This window comes from Oncorhynchus masou, chromosome 18, assembly GCF_036934945.1.
Source record: "Oncorhynchus masou masou isolate Uvic2021 chromosome 18, UVic_Omas_1.1, whole genome shotgun sequence".
In the NCBI taxonomy this organism is placed as follows: Eukaryota; Metazoa; Chordata; class Actinopteri; order Salmoniformes; family Salmonidae; genus Oncorhynchus; species Oncorhynchus masou.
Window position 1 is genome coordinate 67280240 of NC_088229.1, and position 12257 is coordinate 67292496.

The window sequence follows — 12257 nt, forward strand, 5'->3', positions numbered from 1 at the left end:
TAGCAGTAGACATACTGAATGTGTGTGTGTTTGTCGTAGCAGTAGACATACTGAACATGTATGTGTGTGTTTGTCATAGCAGTAGATATATTGAACGTGTATGTGTGTGTTTGTCATAGTAGTAGACAACCTGAACATGTGTTTGTGTGTGTGTTTGTGTGTGTTCTAGACACATGCTGAACGTGACATGGGAGCGTAAGGACCTGTCGTTTAATAGTGATGGTTACCTGACAAACCCTTCCATGGTCATCATTGCTTTGAACAGAGACAGACAGTGGGACAAGGTACTGAATGAGTGTGTGTTTGTGCGTGTGGACCATGAAACAACCAACACCCACTGCCATATTTATGCCCTGTCTCAAAATAACTTGCATACATGAATGTAATCAATACATTGTTTCATCCGGTTAATTACAAACTACCAGTGTTGCTGATGATGTGGTGTACTGTTATTTCCCATGGCGGTGTCCCGCCCTTCTCCCAAGGGTACGCACACGCACACACACACCTGTCTCCCAAGGGTACGCACACGCACACACACACCTGTCTCCCAAGGGTACGCACACGCACACACACACACCTGTCTCCCAAGGGTACGCACACGCACACACACACCTGTCTCCCAAGGGTACGCACACGCACACACACACACACACACCTGTCTCCCAAGGGTACGCACACACACACACCTGTCTCCCAAGGGTACGCACACACACACACGCACACCTATCTCCCAAGGGTACGCACACGCACACACACACACACACACACCTGTCTCCCAAGGGTACGCACACACACACACGCACACCTGTCTCCCAAGGGTACGCACACGCACACACACACACCTGTCTCCCAAGGGTACGCACACGCACACACACACACCTGTCTCCCAAGGGTACGCACACACACACACGCACACCTGTCTCCCAAGGGTACGCACACGCACACACGCACACCTGTCTCCCAAGGGTACGCACACACACACACCTGTCTCCCAAGGGTATGCACACGCACACACGCACACCTGTCTCCCAAGGGTACGCACACACACACACACACCTGTCTCCCAAGGGTACGCACACGCACACACGCACACCTGTCTCCCAAGGGTACGCACACACACACACACCCTGTCTCCCAAGGGTACGCACACGCACACACACACCTGTCTCCCAAGGGTACGCACACACACACACACACCTGTCTCCCAAGGGTATGCACACACACACCTGTCTCCCAAGGGTACGCACACGCACACACACACCTGTCTCCCAAGGGTACGCACACACACACACACACCTGTCTCCCAAGGGTATGCACACACACACCTGTCTCCCAAGGGTACGCACACACACACCTGTCTCCCAAAGGGTACGCACACACACACACCTGTCTCCCAAGGGTACGCACACGCACACACACACCTGTCTCCCAAGGGTAGCCAGAGAGGGTGTAGGTCTACAAAGAGTAATCTCACTGCTACTGTTGAACTCATTTATTCCTGCCCTGCTACAGCAAGACTACTTTATCACTGCCACTGGCTGGCAGGTGTGTTTGTGTGCATGTGTTTCGTGACTGTGCAGACCGAACACAAAGTCTGGCAATGCTCCGGAGTTCCCACAGTCATTCACCGCCCTGTGTCATCTAGCTCATTCGTCAGTGAGAACGTGGCAGTGGGCACACTGAGTGGACAAAACAATAAGAACACCTGCTCTTTACATGACAGACTGACCAGGTGACTCCAGGTGAAAGCTGTGGTCCCTCATTGATGTCACTTGTTAAATCCACGTCAATCAGTGTAGAAGAAGGGGAGGAGACAGGTTAAAGAAGGATTTTTAAGCCTTGAGACAATTGAGACATGGATTGTGTATGTATGCCATTCAGATGGTGAATGGCAAAGACAAAATATTTAAGTGCATTTGAATGAGGTATTGTAGTAGGTGCCGCTGCTGGGTTTTTCACTCTCAACAGTTTCCCGTGTGTATCAAGAATGGTCCACCACCCAAAGGACATCCTGCCAACTTGACACAACTGTGGGAAGCATTGGAGTCAACATGGGCCAGCATCTCTGTGGAACGCTTTCGACACCTTGTAGAGTCCATTTCCGACGAATTGAGGCTGTTCTGAGGTGGGGGTGTGGAGGGGTGCAACTCAATTTTAAGAAGGTGTTCCTAATGTTTGGTTTACTCAGTGTATATGTGTTTGTGGTGTGACATGTCCTAGTCATACCCTCTCTTTTGACACACTGACAGCACTGCACGCTAATGTTTTTACTAAGTCAGGGGAAACATCATACTATCTAATGTTTTACTAAGTCAGGGGAACCATCATCCTATCTAATGTTTTACTAAGTCAGGGGAAACATCATACTATCTAATGTTTTACTAAGTCAGGGGAACCATCATCCTATCTAATGTTTTACTAAGTCAGGGGAACCATCATCCTATCTAATGTTTTACTAAGTCAGGGAACCATCATCTAATGTTTTACTAAGTCAGGGAAACATCATACTATCTAATGTTTTACTAAGTCAGGGGAAACATCATACTATCTAATGTTTTACTAAGTCAGGGGAAACATCATCCTATCTAATGTTTTACTAAGTCAGGGGAACCATCATCATATCTATGTTTTACTAAGTCAGGGGAACCATCATCCTATCTATGTTTTACTAAGTCAGGGGAACCATCATCCTATCTAATGTTTTACTAAGTCAGGGGAACCATCATCATATCTATGTTTTACTAAGTCAGGGGAACCATCATCCTATTTTCCCTCTCTTCTTTCCTATTTTCTTCCCGTGGGGGAATGAAATATAGAGCGAGTATAAATGGAGGGGCATGGAAGATAGAGAGTATAAAGGGAGGGGTGCAGGGAAGATAGAGAAAGTTTAAAGGGGGGGGGTAAGGATAAGAGTTGTAAAAGTGATTGATTTTAAAAAACTGCCTGAGAAAGATTCATAACAGTTCAAAACAGCATTGAGATTCAGAGTCAGACACAATAGTGTGGGTTATTTACACTCTACTGGGTCTTTCAATAGTGTTGTAGCTATTTGTACTTTGCTATATGCCTAGTAAATTCCTTGTGTTACATTCAGCCAGTCCACCTGTGATTCCCAGTTGTATCAATAATGGTCCACCACCAAAAGGAGATCCAGCCAACTTGACACAACTGTGGGAAGCGTTGGAGCCAACATGGGGTCAGCATCCCTGTGTTACATTCAGTCAGTCCACCTGTGATTCAAAATCAGTATTCGACAACCATCCATGTCTGAGGAGATTGAGAGATGAGATGGAAGCCGGCCATTAGGGGTAACAATAAGCGCCGTTACCTTCAAGTTGGTTTCGGTTTTGCTAGGGCATTGGATAATGGCGGATGGGCGTAAGCATCTGTCTCTGGTGCCAAAGGTTGCATGTTTGAAATCTTAAGGTTAGGTATTAACACTGAATGGTTAAGGTAAGGATTAAGTTTTGGGATAGGCGTAAAACAAAAATGAATAAAAATAACGTTCTATCGCTGGATTTGAATGTGTAACCTTTGGGACCAGATCTGGTGTTTGAATCCAGTGATCAAAAGTTGATTTTGAGATTTTTGTTTTAAGCCTATCCCAAACTCTTAACCCTGTCCTTAAACATTTGGAGTTAATGCCTGAACTTAACCTTAAATACTTTGAAATTTGGAACAATTTCAAAATGTTGAATTTGAGAAACATGGATGAACGTCTAATTCTGACGTGAGTCTGTGAGATCTAGTTGGTTACATTAACACTGAAAGCGTTCGGTTGCCAGAGACACAACCCAGTCGTTCAGTCTTTTCGTTCTGTATCTGTGGACGTGACCCAGTTGTCGGTTCGAAATGTTCCATTGCCATACTGGCTGGCCATGTTCTTATCCCTTGCTTGCTAGCTAGCCAACTATGGCTAACTTACAGGCAAGTCAAACAGTGCAGCCTGAATAACAGCGCAGTAGCTGCATTTGCATTTGTTTAAGCTGTTTTTTAGCAAAATGTATTTTGATACATCCGTAACAATTAGCTAATAAGGCACAATTTTGACTGGCTTAATGTGCTCTCTCCTCAGGACACTAATGTTCAGAGGAGCTAGCCAACAATACAGCTAACACAATAATCACTTCTAACTGAAGCTGGACAGACAGCAAACTAGCGGCACATAATTTTAATTTGACGTGTTTTCAATTGATTGTTCTTTGTATGTATATAAAAAATGATGCTGAAAAAAAAAATGATGCATGATTTCAACTGGCTGAGAAAAGATGCCTGCCTCTCTGTCACGTCCTGACCCTGACACATTCATTACTATGGGGCATCTGGTGATCGAATTTGAATATTGAAACAATGTTGCAAATTTCAAAGAGACAGATAGCAAAGTTTATACAAATCTCCGCTGTTGAAAACGAAATGTTAGTCTAAAAGAAATGTGAGATAATGTCTAGATGCTTTTTATAGGGTATATCAAGTTGCCTTGCTGGAATGATGAGACAGTGGATTGCTCAGTCAGATGGAACAGAGTAAATAGGCATTTTAACGTCATAGATTTAGCCGGTGGTAACTTGTAGAATAGATATCGTCTGGGCATGCGGTTTTAACCAATCAGCATTCAGGAATAGACCCCCGTTGTATAAAATATAAACATTTAATACTATATGTATTTCATAATGCCTTATTTTGAGGCCTTACACCAACAAATACAATGGGGCAAAAAAGTATTTAGTCAGCCACCAATTGTGCAAGTTCTCCCACTTAAAAAGATGAGAGAGGCCTGTAATTTTCATCATAGTTACACTTCAACTATGACAGACAAAATGAGATTTTTTTTCTCCAGAAAATCACATTGTAGGATTTTTTATGAATTTATTTGCAAATTATGGTGGAAAATAAGTATTTGGTCAATAACAAAAGTTTATCTCAATACTTTGTTATATACCCTTTGTTGGCAATGACAGAGGTCAAACGTTTCCTGTAAGTCTTCACAAGGTTTTCACACACTGTTGCTGGTATTTTGGCCCATTCCTCCATGCAGATCTCCTCTAGAGCAGTGATGTTTTGGGGCTGTTGCTAAGCAACACGGACGTACAACTCCGTCCAAAGATTTTCTATGGGGTTGAGATCTGGAGACTGGCTAGGCCATTCCAGGACCTTGAAATGCTTCTTACGCAGCCACTCCTTTGTTGCCCGGGCGGTGTGTTTGGGATCATTGTCATGCTGAAAGACCCAGCCACGTTTCATCTTCAATGCCCTTGCTGATGGAAGGAGGTTTTCACTCAAAATCTCACAATACATGGCCCCATTCATTCTTTCCTTTACACGGATCAGTCGTCTTGGTCCCTTTGCAGAAAAACAGCCTGAAAGCATGATGTTTCCACCCCCATGCTTCACAGTAGGTATGGTGTTCTTTGGATGCAACTCAGCATTCTTTGTCCTCCAAACACGATGAGTTGAGTTTTTCCCAAAAAGTTATATTTTAGTTTCATCTGACCACATGACATTCTCCCAATCTTCTTCTGGATCATCCAAATGCTCTCTAGCAAACTTCAGACGGGCCTGGACATGTACTGGCTTAACCTGTTGATGCTCTGGGGGCGCTATTTCATTTTTGGATGAAAAACGTTCCCGTTTTAACCTCTTAGACTTATGGTGGCGCTATTTCATTTTTGGAAGAAAAACGTTCCCGTTTTAAACAAGATATTTTGTCACAAAAAGATGCTCGACTATGCATATAATTGCTACTGTTCGAAAGAAAACACTCTTGTCCAGAAATCCTTCTCTGTGCGTGCCCTTTAACGTGAGCTTCAGGCAAAACCAAGATGACTTGGCATCCAGGAAATGACAAGGATTTTTGAGGCTCTGTCTTTCATGATCTCCTTATATGGCTGTGAACGCAAGAGGAATGAGTCTGCCCTTTCTGTCGTTTCCCCAAGGTGTCTGCAGCATTGTGACGTATTTGTAGGCAGATCATTGGAAGATTGACCATAAGAGACCACATTTACCACGTGTCCGCCCGGTGTCCTGCGCCGAAATTGGTGCGCAAAAGTCACCTGCCAGTATTTTTCCATGGGGCACAGAGAGAAGCAAGCTTCCACGAACTGCATGTCAATGAAGAGATATGTGAAAAAACACCTTGAGGATTGATTCCAAACAACGTTTGCCATGTTTCGTCGATATTATGTAGTTAATCCGGAAAAAGTTTCACGTTGTAGGTGACTGCATTTTCGGTTCGTTTCGGTAGCCAGGCGCAATGTAGAAAACGGAACGATTTCTCCTACACACAGACGCTTTCAGGAAACACTGCGCATTTGGTATGTGGCTGGGAGTCTCCTCATTGAAAACATCAGAAGCTCTTCAAAGGTAAATGATTTTATTTATTTGGTTATCTGGCTTTTGTGAAAATGTTGCGTGCTACATGCTACACAAAATGCTATGCTAGCTTTGCATACTCTTACACAAATTAGTCAATTTCTATGGTTCAAAAGCATATTTTGAAAATCTGAGATGACAGTGTTGTTAAGAAAAGGCTAAGCTTGAGAGCAAACGCATTATTTTAATTTTATTTGCGATTTTCAGAAATCGTTAACGTTGCGTTATGCTAATGAGCCTGAGGCTTAGTCACAATCCCGGATCTGGGATGGGGAGTTTCAAGAGGTTTAAACAAGATATTTTGTCACAAAAAGATGCTCGACTATGCATATAATTGATAGCTTTTGAAAGAAAACACTCTGACGTGTCCAGAACTACCAAGATATTTTCTGTGCGTGCCCTAGAACGTGAGCTTCAGGCAAAACCAAGATGAGACGGCATCCAGGAAATGAGCAGGATTTTTGAGGCTCTGTTTTCCATTGTCTCCTTATATGGCTGTGAATGCAAGAGGAATGAGCCTGCCCTTTCTGTCGTTTCCCCAAGGTGTCTGCAGCATTGTGACGTATTTGTAGGCAGATCATTGGAAGATTGACCATAAGAGACCACATTTACCAGGTGTCCGCCCGGTGTCCTGCGCCGAAATTGGTGCGCAAAAGACAGCTGCCAGTATTTTTCCATGGGATACAGAGAGGAAAGCAAGCTTCCACGAACTGCATATCAATGAAGAGATATGTGAAAAAACACCTTGAGGATTGATTCCAAACAACGTTTGCCATGTTTCGGTCGATATTATGTAGTTAATCCGGAAAAAGTTTTACGTTGTAGGTGACTGAATTTTCGGTTCGTTTCGGTAGCCAGACGCAATGTAGAAAACGGAACGATTTCTCCTACACACAGACGCTTTCAGGAAAAACTGCGCATTTGGTATGTAACTGAGAGTCTCCTCATTGAAAACATCAGAAGCTCTTCAAAGGTAAATGATTTTATTTATTTGGTTATCTGGTTTTTGTGAAAATGTTGCGTGCTAAATGCTACTCAAAATGCTATGCTAGCTTTGCATACCCTTACACAAATTAGTCAATTTCTCTGGTTCAAAAGCATATTTTGAAAATCTGAGATGACAGTGTTGTTAAGAAAAGGCTAAGCTTGAGAGCAGACGCATTATTTTCATTTTATTTGCGATTTTCAGAAATCGTTAACGTTGCGTTATGCTAATGAGCCTGAGGCTTTAGTCACGATCCCGGATCCGGGATGGGGAGTTCCAAGATTAAGCAGGGGGACACGTCTGGCACTGCAGAATTTGAGTCCCTGGCGGCGTAGTGTGTTACTAATGGTAGGCTTTGTTACTTTGGTCCCAGCTCTCTGCAGGTCATTCACTAAGTCCCCCTGTGTGGTTCTGGGATTTTTGCTCACCGTTCTTGTGATCATTTTGACCCCACGGGGTGAGATCTTGCGAGGAGCCCCAGATCGAGGGAGATTATCAGTGGTCTTGTATGTCTTCCATTTCCTAATAATTGCTCCCACAGTCGATTTCTTCAAACCAAACTGCTGACCTATTGCAGATTCTGTCTTCCCAGCCTGGTGCAGGTCTACATTTTTTTTCTGGTGTCCTTTGACAGCTTTTGGTCTTGGCCATAGTGGAGTTTGGAGTGTGACTGTTTGAAGTTGTGGACAGGTGTCTTTTATACTGATAACAAGTTCAAACAGGTGCCATTAATACAGATAACAAGTGGAGGACAGAGGAGCCTCTTAAAGAAGAAGTTACAGGTCTGTGAGAGCCAGAAATCTTGCTTGTTTGTAGGTGACCAAATACTTATTTTCCACCATAATTTGCAAATAAATTCATTAAAAATCCTACAATGTGATTTTCTGGATTTTTTCCCCTCATTTTGTCTGTCATAGTTGAAGTGTACCTATGATGAAAATTACAGGCCTCTCTCATCTTTTTAAGTGGGAGAACTTGCACAATTGGTGGCTGACTAAATACTTTTTGCCCCACTGCATGTGTTGTTTCAATGACCCATCTACTGGGTTGCAGGCATTGGGTCAGTTCTTTATTTATACAAAAAAAAGCAAGTTTGGTTTGTTGCTTGGCTTAGTAGGGGCATGGCTTTCAGGGAGTTTATTTTGACCACCCATGAGAGTAAATGTCATTCCTGTTCATCTGTTCTGTTGAATTGTAATCACATGTCATGGTCAAACACTGCCATTTTTGTAGAATTCATGAAGCTTACAGAAATGTATGAATTTCTTAGAAACCTATGCAAATTCCACTGTGATTTCCCCAATAAGAGACTAACCAGAGCTGTTGGTCATGAGTCAGGAAGGCAGTCAAATTCTATGTGACTGTTTAGTCATGTTAATTAGGCTTCTCCAAACTCTGATGCTGCTGATGGTCATTAGTAGCCTACCAAACTTGCTAATCGCCTGGTACTCAGCACTCTATTGTCCCTCTAATCCCTCTGACATCAATGCAAATGTATTTGAAAATCTAATCAAACACTTAATGAGCCCATGAGCTCATGTTGTGCAACATTTCTATAGGCTAGATGTTGAAGGATAAACAGTGATGGCCGCTAATAGAAAGAGGAGGTTCTCATCAGCTTTCTATAGAATAGGCCTATGAAATGTATTTCTCAACTTTCCTAATATTAAGGACATTGCTTATATTTAATAAGGTCTGTATCACAACTAAAGCAGCCAAATAACTTCTTAAAATTAAGCACATTAATCAGCTTTACAAGTATAGAGAGTGTAGAGTATAGAGACTAACTGGCATATACAGTTGAAGTTGGAAGTTTACATACACCTTAGCCAAATCCATTTAAGCTCAGTTTTTCACAATTCCTGTGTTTCACTAATCCAAGTAAAAATTCCCTTAGGTCATTTAGGATCACCACTTTATTTTAAGTATATGAAATGTCAGAACAATAGTAGAAAGAAGGATTTAATTCAGCTTTTATTTATTTCATCACATTCCCAGTGGGTCAGAAGTTTACAAACACTCAATTAGTATTTGGTAGCATTGCCTTTAAATTGTTTAACTTGGGTCAAACGTTTCGGGTAGCCTTCCACATGCTTCCCACAATAAGTTGGGTGAATTTTGGCCCATTCCTCTTGACAGAGCTGGTGTAACTGAGTCAGGTTTGTTGGCCTCCTCGCTCGCACTCGCTTTTTCAGTTCTGCCCACAAATTTTCTATAGGATTGAGGTCAGGGCTTTGTGATGGCCACTCCAATACCTTGACTTTGTTGTCCTTGAGCCATTTTGCCACAAATTTGGAAGTATGCTTGATGTCATTGTCCATTTGGAAGACCCGTTTGCAACCAATCTTTAACTTCCTGACTGATGTCTTGAGATGTTGCTTCAATATATCCACAAAATGTTCCTGGATCATGATGCCATCATCTTTGTGAAGTGCACCAGTCCCTCCTGCACCAAAGCAACCCCACAACATGATGCTGTCACCCCTGTGCTTCACAGTTGGGATGGTGTTCTTCGGCTTGCAAGCCTCACCCTTTTTCCTCCAAACATAACGATGGTCATTATTGCCAAACCGTCCTATTTTTGTTTCATCAGACAAGAGGACATTTCTCCAAAAGTACAATCATTGTCCCCATGTGCACTTGCAAACCATAGTCTTGCTTTTTTATGGTGGTTTTGAAACAGTGGTTTCCTCCTTGCTCAGTGGCCTTTCAGGTTATGTCGATATAGGACTTGTTTTAATGTAGATACGTTTGTACCTGTTTCCTCCAGCATCTTCACAAGGTCCTTTGCTGTTGTTCTGGGATTGATTTGCACTTTTTTTGCACCAAAGTACATTCATTTCTAGGAGACAGAACACATCTCCTTCCTGAGTGGGAGAACGGCTGCGTGGTCCCATGGTGTTTACACTTGCGTACTATTGTTTGTACAGATGAACGTGGTACTTTCAGGCATTTGGAAATTGCTCCCAAGGATGAACCAGACTTGTGGAGATCTACAATTTTGTGGAGGTCTTGGCTGATTTCTTTTGATTTTCCCATGATGTCAAGCAAAGAGGCACTGAGTTTGAAGGTCGGCCTTGAAATACATCCACAGGTACACCTCCAATTGACTCAAATGATGTCAATTAGCCTATCAGAAGCGTCTAAAGCCATGACATTATTTTCTGGAATTTTCCACGCTGTTTAAAGGCACAGTCAATTTAGTGTATGTAAACTTCTGACCCACTGGAATTGTGATACAGTGAATTATAAGTGAAATAATCTGTCTGTAAACAATTGTTGGAAAATGACTTGTGTCATGCACAAAGTAGATGTCCTAACCGACTTGCCAAACTATAGTTTGTTCAACAAGAAATTTGTGTAGTGGTTGAAAAACAGGTTTTAATGAATCCAATCTAAGTTTATGTAAACTTCTGACTTCAACTGTATAAGCAGCGCTTAAGTTTCAAGTTTGGGGAAAATAATTTCCACCATAAGAATGCACTTTCACAATATATGGAAGTTGTGTTTTCTGCTAATGGAACATTCGTGTTTACAGCCTGCTACCATGTGCACATTGCTATGCTTATAATGTGAAGAAATAGCCTAACAGTTTATCAAACATTTTAAGCAAAACAGTCTGATCTGTTGTGTCATCCACATTTCATAAACATTTATTTCATGCTAGTGGTTGTATTAATTTGGGATCTCTCACATCCCACAACTGTCCCAGATTATGTTTGGAATGTGTATTTCTCATACAGAATAGAATAGGTTCGACTTTTGTACTATGGGGATAATAGATTTAAATAGGCTATTGCTTTTCGTTTGTCCTACTCATCTTGTTGGCTGACGAAAAGTAAAAGTGGACAAATCTTCCAATATGCGCCTCGGAATTGGATAAAGACGCGCGCAGTTTCGTCCCTGATGTGTCTTCATTTGTAGCCTGTGAGAAAGATCACATGACAGAGAGCTATGTGAGTGAGAGGCGCTTCCGATTGCGCAGCACACTCGGGGAGAAGGGCACAACGCAGCACTCCGGGCCGCAAAAGGCATGGATTTTTTTAGGGTGCATTACCACCACAAAGGGGATGCCACCGTGAAATTCGAGGCATTATAAAGTGCTTGTCAAATTGTGAATGAGAGACTATTGGAGTGTGTGCAGCCTGCGCAAAAAAACAAAACAAAGCAGAGCTCATGCCTTTCAAGCAACTTTTTTTCAAATCATCATTAGTCTTTCATCATGCAGCCTTACAATGTATTAAAAAATCGAAACATAAGGCCCAACGTTTGTAAAACAACTAAAGTTGCATTAATAACTCTGTCTCTATAGTAGTTATAGGAGTACCTGTTTCTTTGTTAACAGCTCAACACAGAATAGCAACATGTGCAAACCTTCAAATAATTTGCAGCCAATATTTACATTTTTTTCAGCTTTATTTAATTCTATTCTTCATACTATAAAATAATGCCACGGAATTCTAAGCAAATCTCGTCTGCTAAATGAACTAGTGCAGCCCACAGCCATTTGGCATAGCCACATCAGGGCCTAACATAAGGACAACTCAGAGTAAGCTATTCTGTTCTTCTGAAATAGACTACATTTTCTTCATGTCATGCTTCTTTAGACCTGTCTAAAATAAATAATGGATGTATTGTAAAGGTGTAGGCTATATTATATGGATATATTAGTTTTTAAAATGGAAGCCATGAGAGGCTAAATGTGTTTATTTTAATTAACTTTGTTACTGCCATAGCCCTAATAGTAACCACTTTGTTGCAATATGTAAAAAAATGAAGTCACATTTTTTTTATTAGAATATGTAATGTGCGATAACAGTCTTGGCGAGCAGGCGATATCCTTGTCCCATCGCACACTAGCGACTCCTGTGGCAGGCCGGGCGCAGTGCACGCTAACCAG

At 42.0% G+C, this 12257-nt stretch overlaps 1 protein-coding gene across 1 annotated transcript in view; it reads left to right on the forward strand.

Moving 5' to 3' along the window:
* Positions 1-12257, forward strand: part of LOC135503769 (glutamate receptor ionotropic, NMDA 2C-like) — a 115771-nt gene that overhangs the window by 85266 nt on the left and 18248 nt on the right. The window contains exon 9 of the mRNA XM_064921912.1: positions 170-284. Within this exon, the coding sequence (XP_064777984.1) occupies positions 170-284 (115 nt within the window). The remainder of the gene's footprint in view (positions 1-169; positions 285-12257) is intronic.